The sequence below is a fragment of the Diceros bicornis genome, chromosome 7 (genome assembly GCF_020826845.1).
Source record: "Diceros bicornis minor isolate mBicDic1 chromosome 7, mDicBic1.mat.cur, whole genome shotgun sequence".
In the NCBI taxonomy this organism is placed as follows: domain Eukaryota; kingdom Metazoa; phylum Chordata; class Mammalia; order Perissodactyla; family Rhinocerotidae; genus Diceros; species Diceros bicornis.
In genome coordinates, this window is record NC_080746.1 from 9337737 (window position 1) to 9350434 (window position 12698).

Consider the following 12698-nt stretch of genomic DNA (forward strand, 5'->3'; position numbering starts at 1 on the left):
CCTGTCCACTGTCACCAGCTCTATCAGCAGTTACTTGAGAGCTTGTTAGCTTCTGGCTGGGGCAATAAGCAAGCACCGTCCTGGCCAACATGTTCCTCACACTGGAAGCAGGAATGTTGAAGGCATCCTGGATTGCCATCGATGCTTCCGGGCACGCAGACACACAGCCAACCCTCCTTCCCCACCTTCCCTCCTTCCTATCATCTCTTGTGCCATCACCCCCACTGTCCCATCTTAGCAGCCCTACTGACTGCTCTCCAGTCAATTAGTGCCCTCTGATGAGACTTGAGAGCAGTCACGTGATGCTGCTTCCTGCAGGCAGCTCTGTGACCTAGGAGATGGGCTACAGAGAATCTTGGCCGATGGAAATAGCCAGGTCCTATGAGAAGACCAGCTCCTCCCCACTTCCTGTCTGTATTAGTTTGCTAGGGCTACTGTGACAAAGTACCATAAACTGGGTGGCTTAAACATCAGAAATGTATTGTCTCACCATTCTGGAGGCTAGAAGTCCAAAACAAAATGTTGGCAGGATTGTTTCTTTCTGAGGGCTGTGAGGGAAGGATCTGTTCCGGGCCTCTCTTCTTGGCTTGTAGATGGCTGTCTTCATATTCATAGGGTGTTCTCCCTGTGTGTGTCTGTCTCCAAACTTCCCTTTGTATGAGGACACCTGTCATTGGATTTGGGCCCCCTAATGATCATTTTAACTTGATTACCTCTGTCTAGTCCCTATCTCCAAATAAAGTCACATTCTGAGGTACTTGGGTTAGGACTTCAACATATAGATTTGAGGGGACACCATTCAACCCATAACACTGTCCCATAACCCATGACAGGACCACTGATCCCTGTTGTCTATTCTCTGGTCTGTCTTGATTCTCAGCAGTGGCTGCCCTGGGATCCCAGCCCCCACCCTCAGAACGAAGCCAGACACCAGACCTGGATTCTAGGCTGACCACTGTCACCAACTAGTGCTTCGGCCTTGAACTGCCAGCTCACTTCTCTCAGCCTGTTTCTGAGACCAAAATGGAGGAAATAGTTTCTGACTTGCCTACTTCACAGAGCTACTGTGAGCATCTAATAAGATAGTGAATATGGCAGCATTGTGAAAAAATAAGTATCCAACAAATGTGAAGTAATCTCATGGTATCATTATTACTAGTAAGAATAAAAAAGTCCTAAGGCTAGAAAAAGTCCCCTCCTCACCCTCTGAAACTGAAGGAAAACCGTTCCATTTATAAAGCCATCCCTTATTATTCCCCCCAAGAGGCATCTCACAGGGTTTCCTAGAGCCCTGTTGGGATGAATTACAACTGTCACTCAATCCACAACCCTCCTCACCACCCCAGGCCAGTGGGCCACATGTAAGCCCACCTGGTTTCATTTTGACCTGGGTGAGCAAGAACTGATCACCACCCAATATTTTTTAGTCGGCCCTCTCATTAAATCAGCAGACATCTTCTGCGCGCTTGCCATACACCAGGCACTGTGCTTGGGACTAGGGGCTCAGAACCGGAAAAGGCCCAGTCTCCATACTTCTGTTGCTCATAGTCTAGAGGCCAGGAGTTCCTAGGGTGCAATCTTCCCTTCTCCCTAAGAAACATGCTCTGTCCCAATACATGTTTCCTTGCCCAGCAGTATTTCCTAAACCTTTGTTCTCCTCAGACAGTGCCCTCCACACCCCCCTCTGCAGGTGACCCTGGACTTCTTTGCTATGAACTTTCCTTTTAAGGCAGGACGACTCCATTCATGTTAATCATTTTCTATGGACACCTCGGTGCCTCTGCCTCGTTCTGCTACTGGGTGCTTAGCCAAAGGCTGCAGCCCCCAAGTCTACATGGAGAAGACCCCATCATCTTCCCATTCTAAAGTGGGCATCTGTGATCTGACTCCATCATTGGTCCCAGTGCCATGTGATAAAGAAGGTGGCAGTCTGGTGGCTGGTCTTGCTCACAAAGTGAAAGATTCCTGTTCTTTCTGTCATGTTTTATCATCTCTCCCCTAATAGCCTGGTTAGTCTGTCTTGGTAGTTTCCCCAAGCCAGTGGTTAGTTCCTGCTTCCCCTGGTTCTCTCTCTGATCAGTATCTTTGACAACATCCCACTTCCCCACCTGTGTTTCCAGATTCTTCTCCCCTCCCCCACTTCAGCCCCGCTGGCACACCTCCTTGTCTGGACCCAATGACCTCTAATTTAGCTCTGCAAATCTCTCCAAGAACATCCCAAATTTTTGTATATGGATACCTAGCTAATTCTCACTTCGCTAATCCTCCAACCTGCTTGTTCCTGCAAAGGTCCCGGTACCTTCTCCTCACTTCTCAGTAAAGACTCTGTCAGAGAGCCTCTCAGTTAATAAATGTCTGCAGTGTGCTTATTAGCGCCTTGTAATGTAGCCGCCTAAATAATTAAGACTAACTCACATGTGTCAAATTAAATGAGCCAAATACATTGAGAAATTGCCTCGTCTTCCGTTTCTTTTATTAATCAGGTTTTTTTAAACTTCTTTTCCTGCTCATTTGCAAAAATCAAACATGGTCAGTGAGGCTCTTACTTAATAATAACTGTTTGTATGTGTGGCCTCTTTCCTTGGGCAATCACCCTGGAGGGCAACCCATTATATGACATAGGATAGGTTGGGTTGGGGTGGCAGAGAAGGCAGACATAGATAATCCAGATTCAACAGATTGTCCACGCTCTCTAAATCTTTAGGAAAATTATGCCCCCGAGAGTTTAGGGCACTGTCCAGGAAGACTAACAGGAACATTGGCCTAAATCCATCCAGTATCTTCTGCCCCCACTCCTCAGTGCTTCCCTGGGCTCGCTCAATCCAGGAACCCAAGCTCCCTTTCTCACTAGGAGCCACTCCTGGTGTGCTTTAGAGGGGCATTAGAAGTCCATGGAAAGTATAATGGGAATCGTCAGCAATTGTATCATTCTGATGATGAACAATACACGTGCAGTTATAACAGGCTGGTTAACTCTGCCTGTCGACAGCATGTTGAGGCTTCAATACAGGCTCAGGCAAGAGGCTATTGTTTGCGGGAGCTCAGCGCCTCCTCACAGCTTGTACTTCCGCTGGCCCCCTCCTGGCATGCTGGATTCCTGCCTCTTGAAGGTGGTTGTTAGAAAGAATCCACAAATATAGTAAGTAAACATCAAAGGGGCTTTGATCCACATGGCCCTCGACAGAACAGGAGCCCCTGAAGAAAGGGCCAAGGCCTTGGATGAGGGAACTTAACATCATCAATTTGGGCGCTTGAGATGTGAGGCTGTTTGAAGTGAGCGCGGTTCGGCCGTGCCTTTAGACAAGCGAGCATAGAGGGAAAGGAAGAGAAGCGAGTGCCTTTGGAAAAGGCACGCTCAGATCTGCTTCTCTGCTCTTTACTGATCGTCAATAAACCCCTTTAAAGAATCGAGAGATCAAAGCTAGCGGCATCCCTAGGCCATGGCATTCTGCCACCACCCGCCGCACTTTGTTTTCCCCTAGGTCAGGAGCCCCAAAGCTCAACTTATCTGTCTCTCACCAGCCCTTTCATCCTGTTGCCCATGAAGGGTGGAACTGGGCAACAAGAGGTGGATGCAGAGGTAGGGAGGAGGACGGGCCCACCCTGTCTACACTCCAACAGCCTAGATGCTGACTGGCTGGAGCTCAGAGAAACACCCAGTGTTGTGGGGGAAGTCACTGTGACACACCCCTCAGCGGGACTCTCCTTCTCCAAGAAACTGATGGAGGGAGCAGCTGGTGCCCAGGAAGCCTGGCAAGACCTGGGAGGAGGTACAGTCACATCCCCTCTTCCAGAAATCATACCCTTATCCATTTACCCAGTTTATGGCAGCTGTCACATTTGTACGACTTCTAAGCAAAGAGGTGGGGGCAGGGAGTCCAAAATAATCATGGGAAGTCATTTAAAATCTTTGAACTTCAATTTTCTTATCTGCATAATGTGAAGAGCAATAACCTATCTACCTACCTCATGGGGTTGTTGTGGGGTCAAAAGAGAAACTTGGTGTGGAATTGCTTCCAAACCCATAAAGTGCTTAAGACAAATCAGGATTAAATATAAAGCCCAGAGAGGAAAGCTTGCCTTCTCGTGAGGCAGTTGTACTCCAGTCCAATGCTCACACACTGTGGACACTGATTTACAAAATACTGTGCAAAAAAAAATCTCTCTTACCTTTGCTACCTAGAATTGTTGTTCTACCTTGTTTTTCCAGTTAGGTCAAAGTCTTGTGGGACCAGAATCTATATCTTCTGTCTCTTAGCCATCCCAGCCCCTGTGCTCCACACTGAGTCTGCACCTTATAAGGGATTGATGATGGTGCTGAATTGTGCCTGAATATAAGAATGCAGAGTAATACCCAGGCCCAGAAAGTCACTCTCCCAAAAGGTAGACTCCTTCAACCTACACTTCGACCCCTATGTCTTCCCCCAAATTCACCCAGTCACTTCTTCATCCTTCTGAGTCACCCATTGTGTCTGGTTGCACTGCTGCATCCTGGACACCACTGGCTGGACTCTGCCTCTTCTCTGGCAGGTCTGACCACAATCCCAACATGATCTGGGCATACTCCCCAAGCCTGGGATATATAGGGCCTCATTAACCTATAGAGTAATGGTTATGTGCATGGACTCTGGAGCTAGACTTCCTAGGTTCAAACTCCTGGTTCCACCACCTATTAGCTCTTTCATCTAAGGCTGTTTACTTAATACATCTATAAATGGAGATAATAACAGTATGTTCCTCATAGAGTTGTGGTAAGAATCAAATGAGGAATTATTGGCTTAAAATTATGCCAGGACCATGGTAAGGGCTATGTAAATGTTTGTTAAAGAAATAAGTAGCCCTGTTTTTAACAGCAACAAACTTCACATCCCCTGCAAAGGGGCCTTCCCTGACACCTGACTCATTCCCAGCTCACCCACCTGTGCTTTTCTTCCAGAGCTGGGCCTCCAGAAGAGAGGATGCTGTCTGGTGCTGGGCTACATGGCAAAGGACAAGTTTCGGAGGATGAATGAAGGTCAGTGAGAACCTGCCCACTCTCTCAGGGGTAATGTGAAGGGAGGAAGCTATGACCTACAACTATGGTATCAGAAAAAGAACCTGGGACATCTCAGAAAGGACAGTAGGCAGATCGGTTTGATTTCCATGAAGTTATTTATGTAAAAATGTGGGAAAGAGTCGCTAATGCCTGAAACACTGTATGCTGATTCCTCATACTATCTTCCCTCCTCCTTTTTATCCCCCACTTCTCTTCCTTTCTCTTCCCTATCTTTTGTTCCCTACCCACCCCCTGGTGCAATTAAATCTGCTTCTATTATCTTTTCTAATTCAGACCTCTCTACCTTTCTCTTCAATCATTCACATTTCTTGAATGCCTATTGAATAAACAGCACCTTAGAGGGCACTTGGAAGAATACTAAAGAAGAATAAGGCAGAGTTTTATTCTTAAAGAACTTACACTTGGAAACCTGCCCTCTTCCCAACTCCACTGGCTCCACCTCTCCCTTACTCAGGGGCCATTCTGCCTTCCTCTTGCACTGGGTCTTTCCTCCAAGGCTTGACTGGGTCACAGAAGGCTTGGGGAAGGTATTGACATTGACGTGGAGGCTGGGATATGAAAGGAGTGCTGTCACTCAGGGGCCTGCTGTAATAAAGAGCCAATCCCCTCAATCCCCAGCCATCTGTCTCCGTGCAGCTAATAACCCTCTCCATCAGATGCCACAGACTGTCAGGATTCAAAAGTAGATAAACAGTGGTGAGGATGCCATTTATTCATTAAAATCAGACAAATGAAGCCCTGACTTCCCACTAGCCCAGCTTGCCCTGGCTGGGCCCCTCCCCTCCCAAGGCCCAGGGCCCCTGTAGCCTCATTCCCATTCCAATCATGGAGAAGGGAGCTCACCTGCACCATCTCTATCCCCAGAGTTAGCTCCAATACCCTCTTCCTATGCTCATCAGCTGGCTCTCCGCCCAATGCACAGTCCATGGCACCCACATACCCAGGTGCTCCCTAGACCTAACGTCTTGCCAGCTATAGGTTTGTTGCCAGGGCCCATCATGGTGACAGTTTGACAACAGTTAGGCCAGCACAACTAAGCATGAGTAGTGATCACCTCCCCCATTTTGCTGCCCGTCCGTGTAAGAAGGCAGCAGCATCAAGAAGCATTTCCCATTTGTAGGAGCCCCATGGCTGAGCACAGCCAGGGTTGGGGGCTGCATTTTCTGCATCTTGTCAGTCAGTCTCCCTCTCTGACTTTTCTCTTCCTCAGCCTACTCGCTCCTTTCCCAGCACAGCCTCCATGAGAGTGCTAGGCAGTAACTTCTAATTTGTGGGAACTGACAGGGTGCCTCTGTCCGTGGTGCTGAATAGACATGTTCTTTGCTGGCAATGCTCATTAGAGAAGCTGAAATGAGGTTCACAGGGATTGTGGGAGCCAAAAAGTCAGGAGCTGGGCTGGATCTGAAACCTCAAGCTCCAAGCATCTGACCCCAGTAAAAGGATACTGACTCCAGATCCTGGGGCCTAAAAAGAATCATACCACAAGGCTGATGAACACGATTTGACTCCCCCTACCTGTCACAAGTGGTTAAGGGAGGGGTATATTAGTCACCTCAGGCTGCCATAACAAAATACCACAGACTGGGTGGCTTAAGCAACAGTAATTTATTTTCTCACAGTTCTAGAGACTGAAAGTCCAAGGTCAGGGTGCCAGCATGGTCAGATTCTGGTGAGAGCTCTCTCTGTGGCTTGCAGACTGCCACCTTCTTACTGTAACCTCACATGGCAGAGAGAGGGAGTGGGAGAGCTCTCTGGTGCCTCTTCTTATGTGGACATTAATCCTATAGGTCAGGGCTCTACCCTTACGACCTCATTTAACCTTAATTACATCTGTAAAGGCCCTGTCTCCAAATTCAGTCACATTGAGGTTAGGGCTTCAACATAGGAACTGGGCAGGGGAACACAATTCAATCTATAGCAAGGAGTCTGAATGCATTTGCCACAGCAGAAGGCACAATGGTAATACACTGAACCAGAGATTAAGAAAATAACAAGAAAAATAAATTCAGCAATAGGTAGAGAGGCACTCCTTAGATAGTATTTAGGTAAAGAAGAAAGGAACAGAGTCAGAGAGGACCAGAAGAGGACTTGGAAACAAGACCAAAACCTGATTACCTCTGAGGACAGTTAGCCTTACTTTGTGCAACAACTAAGCTAAGAAAGCATTTTATTATTATTATTTTTTTTTTTTTTGGTGAGGAAGATTGTCGCTGAGCTAACATCTGTGCCAGTCTTCCTCTATTTATTATATGTGGGACACCACCACAGCATGGCTTGATGAGCGGTGTGTAGGTCTGCGCCCAGGATCCGAACCTGCAGATCCCAGGCTGCCGATGTGGAGCACACAAACTTAACCACTACTCTACCCGGCCAGCCCCAAGACAGAATTTTTAAAAGTTTTTTCTTGTTAAAATGGAAAGATGCCAAAACAATGCCTATTCTCTCTGAGCCTCATCTCCAAACACATACAATCCACACAAATGGGTTATTCCTTTCAACTGATTATGGTTGACTTGGTTAAGAATGAGAGATCCCAGGTGCCTCACCCCACCTAAACCCTCCCCCTAGAGAAGACTAATTGAGAATCAAGCAAGGTATTCAGAAAGAGGGAGGCGACAGAGGCGTCAACAGTGGCCAATGAGTAACAGAGCAGCTAATTCCCCACCCCTGCCTCCCTCTCTGCATGTGGTTTTCACCCCTCCCAAATTCCCCAACACACACATTTATGCACACATTCATACACAACCACACACACAGCAGCAGCTGCTGCAGGGTGACCAAGGAGACAAGGGGGTGGTAAGCAAGCTAAACCCCCATGTGTGATGAGTTACAAATCTCAAGTAACAAAGAGGAGGCAGGATAGGAAGGAAAGACAGTGGGCAGAAGGAGAGATGCATGAAGTGGGCCAAGTTTAGCTCTGGATGGGTGGAAGGCATGAGAGGGAGAAGAGGAAGGGACCTGGAGGTGAAGGGGGAGGCTCCTCTGCTCCCGCTCCAGCCAGTCTTGCTGCCCCAGAGGCACATTATACACTTTTTCCCTCTCTCTAAAGCTCACGTGTCCAAACTCCAACACGTCTGCAGATAGGAAAAGGCATCAGCAAGCATGGGGAGCTGTTTTATAGTTTATAATTATCTTGTACCAATGAGCAAAATAATTATAACTTCCACATATTAATAATTGAACTGGAATAGCAGCCATGACATAGACCAAGAACCAGAAATCTCTGTCCATGCTGTACTATACACCTTAGCATAAATTGAACAATTGGTAAAATAGTAAAAAATAATTATTTTTCTCCTAGATGCTGGAATTAGTGAGATATTGGAACAATTAGCTGCTTCTTCCATTAAAGATAAGGTGGTGATCATTATATTTCCAATTTAGAATAAATATAAAAGACCTACTTGTGTTGTATTAAAGCATATTTGTTCTGTTTAACAGTATCTAATAGGGTGTCCATCACCCAGGGAGAAGTGGTCCCCTATTTCGTTTCCTTGTTAATTTGGTATCTTTTTATTTTCTTTTCCCTCTGCTCCCCCCTCCTTGCTACATCCCAAAAAAATAACAGCTTGAGAAGAAGCAAGAGAAAAATAATGAATGAACAGGAGCTTTATGGAGCTGGGGTTTATCATAAGCTGGAGTAATCGCAATTGGTGCCATTAAACTACACAAAGCAATAAAAAGAAAACACTATTCAAAGATCGTTTAGGAGGCATGTGATAGTCGATGAGAGGTTTGCTCTATTTGGGGGCGCTTAATAGCTTCTCAGATAGAATCTGCAGCATTTGCAGGAATAGAGGAGGCTGGTAATATGTGGAGTGTGTGTCTGTGTCTGTGTGTGTCTGTCTGTGTGTGTGTGTTCTTTCCTGTTTGGACTCAACATATCTGAGGCATCAAATGGAGATATGAACAAAGATCAATGAAGGGGAGACAAGAAAAGAGGAAATAAAGACAGACTAGGCACACAAATATCAGATTTGTTTGACATAATCGTCTTCATGGGATTAAGTACAAGGTGCTTTCAACAGGAACTGCTGGAAGGAGATCACTTATTTATTCATCAAACATTCATTGAATACCTACGATAAAAATAATACCAATTTTTCATAACAAGTGCCAGGCATTGTTCTAAGCACTGGAGCTAGTGAAAAAGACATAGCTCCTGCCCTCAAGGAGCCCACAGTGAAAACACACAGGTACATCTCTACTGTCACCTCCACAAAGAGATCCTGCCGGACCGCCTTACCTAAATTAGATATCCTCTTCCCCCAACCATGTGCTCCATTGTGGCAACCAGCCTATTTATCTTGTGGCACTTACCCTAATTGGTGATTATTCATTAGACTGTCTGTCTCACCTAGAGGGTTAGCTTCAGGAAGGCAAAGATCCTGCTCCCTCCTTTCTTGTCTATCCCTAGGCCTTGGGAGTAGTCAATCAATTTTAATTTAAATAATTAATTAGCTCCATGCGTGACAATAGAGGAATGCATAAAGTCACCCCCAGCTGTGAGGTGGGTCTTGAGAAGGAGTTCACCAGGCAGAGCAAACTGATGTTGAGCCTTCCACGAAATGAGAGTCTCCACATCTTCAGTAATTCCACAAGTCTTACCTCTCAGCCTCTCCTCTGACTGCAATACTATAGGCCCTGCCTGGAAGGCCAGGGCCCAGAAGGTCAGCAGAGCAAGAGGGCTAGGAGGGGGGCCCCCAAGGTGGTCTCCTTCCTTTCCACACCAGCTCTCCTTCCTCACCCATCTACTGCTGGGCTACATTCTCAGGGCAACTCTAGACAGATATTTCCCATCAGATCTGCAAGGGAACTGTTCCCACCATGCCCACACCCCACATACACAAGACACACACACACACACACACACACACACACACACACAAACACCATTCTCTTCCCTTTCCAGGCTCTTCCCCTGATTACCCATTTCTCCTGGAGATCCCAGGATGACTCACCTTCTCAATGTGCACCGCTTTCCCAGGGCTGATCGTATTCACAGGCAGAATAGAAAGCTCTCACATGGAATGCGATGAGGGGCCTTGCCTGCCTCTGGGAAAGCTCAGAATTCCTCTGCGATAGAACTGTAGACAACCCCAGCAATCATCGTGCAAAACACCAACTCAGGAGCATTGAGTGACTCATTTAGGGTCGACAGGAAGTTGCTGGAAGAGCAAAGACCACAACCTAGGTGTCCTGACATACAGGCAAGGGCTCTTGGAATTCTGAAAGAGGAGGCTGGGACTGTGAGCCCCTAACACTTTAGCTTTGTTTTTTCAGGGTAGCTGAAAACACAGAGAAAGTGGAAGGGGCAGGGAGAAGATGGGGCAGAACACAGAAGAGACTCGAGTTGATGTGGGAGAAAATTAGGACCGACCTGGTTTGAGGGACAAAGGCCAGGGAAGACCATTTCTAAGGAAGCAGAAAATTCTATCAGGCCCTAGAACTCTTGAGAAGGGGAAATGAGGAAGAGGATGTTTGAAGGAGGACAGCCCCAGCCTCCCTTCCCTGCCAGCCCTTCGAGGCCAAGGTGGGCCTGCACATGAGGCTCCCTTTCCTCCCCACGGACCCCCCTTGGCTGCACATCTGGTGGGGCAGCAGTTTTCCCGGACCTTCGGGATCACAGTGACCGGCTGCTTCTGCCAGCTCAGTGAAGGGAAAGCAGAAACGCCTCCCAGCACTGTCGCTTTCATCTTCCCAGGAAGAAACAAGTGCAGGTGATTAGCAAAGGCAGCTTCTGTTTGCTGGAGACCTCGGGGCCTCTGTGGGAGGGGCTGCAGTGCCCAGGAAGGAGAAAGCCGCCTCCACAGACAGCAGGCCCCACACAGGCTCTCACACGCCCCACAGCTCCCGGGCGGCACTGTCCTCCTTGTCTAGGCTCTGTGCACACACCTTCACCATGGTGCCATCGTCACCTCTCAGCCCTGTGGGGGAGACAGGGCCCTGGAGGATGGGAATCGGGCATTTTCAGCAGCTCTGAAGTCTTTGTGATGGCATGAAGTGATTCCTTTCTTTCTGCACCCCTGTTCTCTGATCCATAAAAATGAATCCAAAATTTCCACTGTTTCCTGCCCATCCCCCAACAGAGCTGATTAGGAAGAGAGGAGCCCCCACTGGCGTGTGTACTGGAAGGAGCATCTAAAAGTAAAGAGCCAGCCATGTGACCTTGGGCAAGTCCCTGAACATCCAATTTCAACATTCTCGTGCACGACATTGAATAAGGTTGGATACAATCGTCCGTAAGCCTTTACAATGTGATGATTCAAAAATCTATCTTGGCTCTCAACACCCCACCCACCCTGTTCTCACCACTCATCCATAATTTTAAATGCTTTGGTCGCCAGAGGAAGCAGTACTAGGAATTTGACTGACTGGCTTTGCTCAGCAGCCTCAGAAGGCAGATCTGTGTTTCTTTTCCTATCTGTCCTCCAAGAGTGAGTTCAGCCCATGGCAGCTGTACTCTGGGTGGCAGGGAGGCAGTCGAGCAGGCCTACAGGACAAGCCTCACTTTTTTCAGAGCAGAGGCGAGGCAGGAGGAGGGCGGCCTGGACCTTGGCCCAAGGACCTGACCCAGCGGAGTACGGGTCTGATGATACGCAAGTTCCTGCCCCTCTGACTGTGGCAGCCAGCGCAGCCTGGCTCATGCTGAGGACCCACAGTCGTGTTCCTGAGCCCGTCCCTCTGCTGCCTGCGAGAGCCCCCGGGATGTTGGCTAATACTGTCATTTTGTTAGTTGGGGCTTTTGGGTTCTTTTTTTCTTATTTCATTTTTCTTACTGACTGTTTTCTTCCACTGGGGCTGCAAACTGGTTATTTGTATAACATCCCTGTTTATTATTTATGGCAAGACTCAGATTTCCAGGGCACTTTATGATTGTTATTCAATTCACTCGGCATCTTGGAACAAGGGACCCACCATTTCCACTCTGCTGCCACAGTCTGATGGAGGATTCTGGAGCTTTTTCCGAGGCCCATTCCTCGGCCACCATTCCTACTGGGAGACCTGCTTATCTAAGGCAAGCTGGGGGGCCGCCTAAGCCACAGGCCCTGCCACACTCCTTTTTAAACTTCTTTTTCTCTCACATCACATATCCAATTTCCACCAAGATCCAGAAACATTACCTCTCGAATATCTCTTGGATCTGTCCACCTCTGTCCATCTCACGGCCACCGCCCTCATCCCTGTCACCTCCCTCCCTCACCTGGACTACAGCAGTGCTCTCCTAACTGGTTCCTTGCATCCATCATGTCCAACCCCTTCCCTCCCATTTCATTTTCCATACTTCAGCCACAGAATGTTTCAAAATGCAAATCTGATAATGCCACATTCCTCTTGAAAATATTTCAATGCCTTTCTATTGCTTTTAGGAAAAATACCAAAATACCTGGCGTTTTTACAAGGCTTTACATGATCTGGTTGCTATCTACCTCTTTGGCCTCATCTTGCCCTGCTAACGCCCTGGACTCCAGTCACATCAGCCTTCTTTCAGCTCCTCAATCAGGGCATGCTCCCATCTGCCACAGGCCGTTTTTCTATACTGGTCCCTCCTCTTGGGATGCTGGCCACACTCAGCCACATCTCATCCCCAAACGCTTCACATAGTAACTCCTGCTCATCACTCCGATCTCATCTCAAGTGT

At 47.7% G+C, this 12698-nt stretch overlaps 1 protein-coding gene across 2 annotated transcripts in view; it reads left to right on the plus strand.

Annotated features, from left to right (window-relative positions):
* The window catches only part of KIRREL3 (kirre like nephrin family adhesion molecule 3), a 529519-nt gene that overhangs the window by 401699 nt on the left and 115122 nt on the right, over positions 1-12698 (plus strand). For both annotated transcript variants that reach the window (XM_058544827.1, XM_058544829.1), the window contains exon 2: positions 4937-5014. In XM_058544827.1, coding sequence (XP_058400810.1) covers positions 4937-5014 — 78 coding nt within the window. The remainder of the gene's footprint in view (positions 1-4936; positions 5015-12698) is intronic.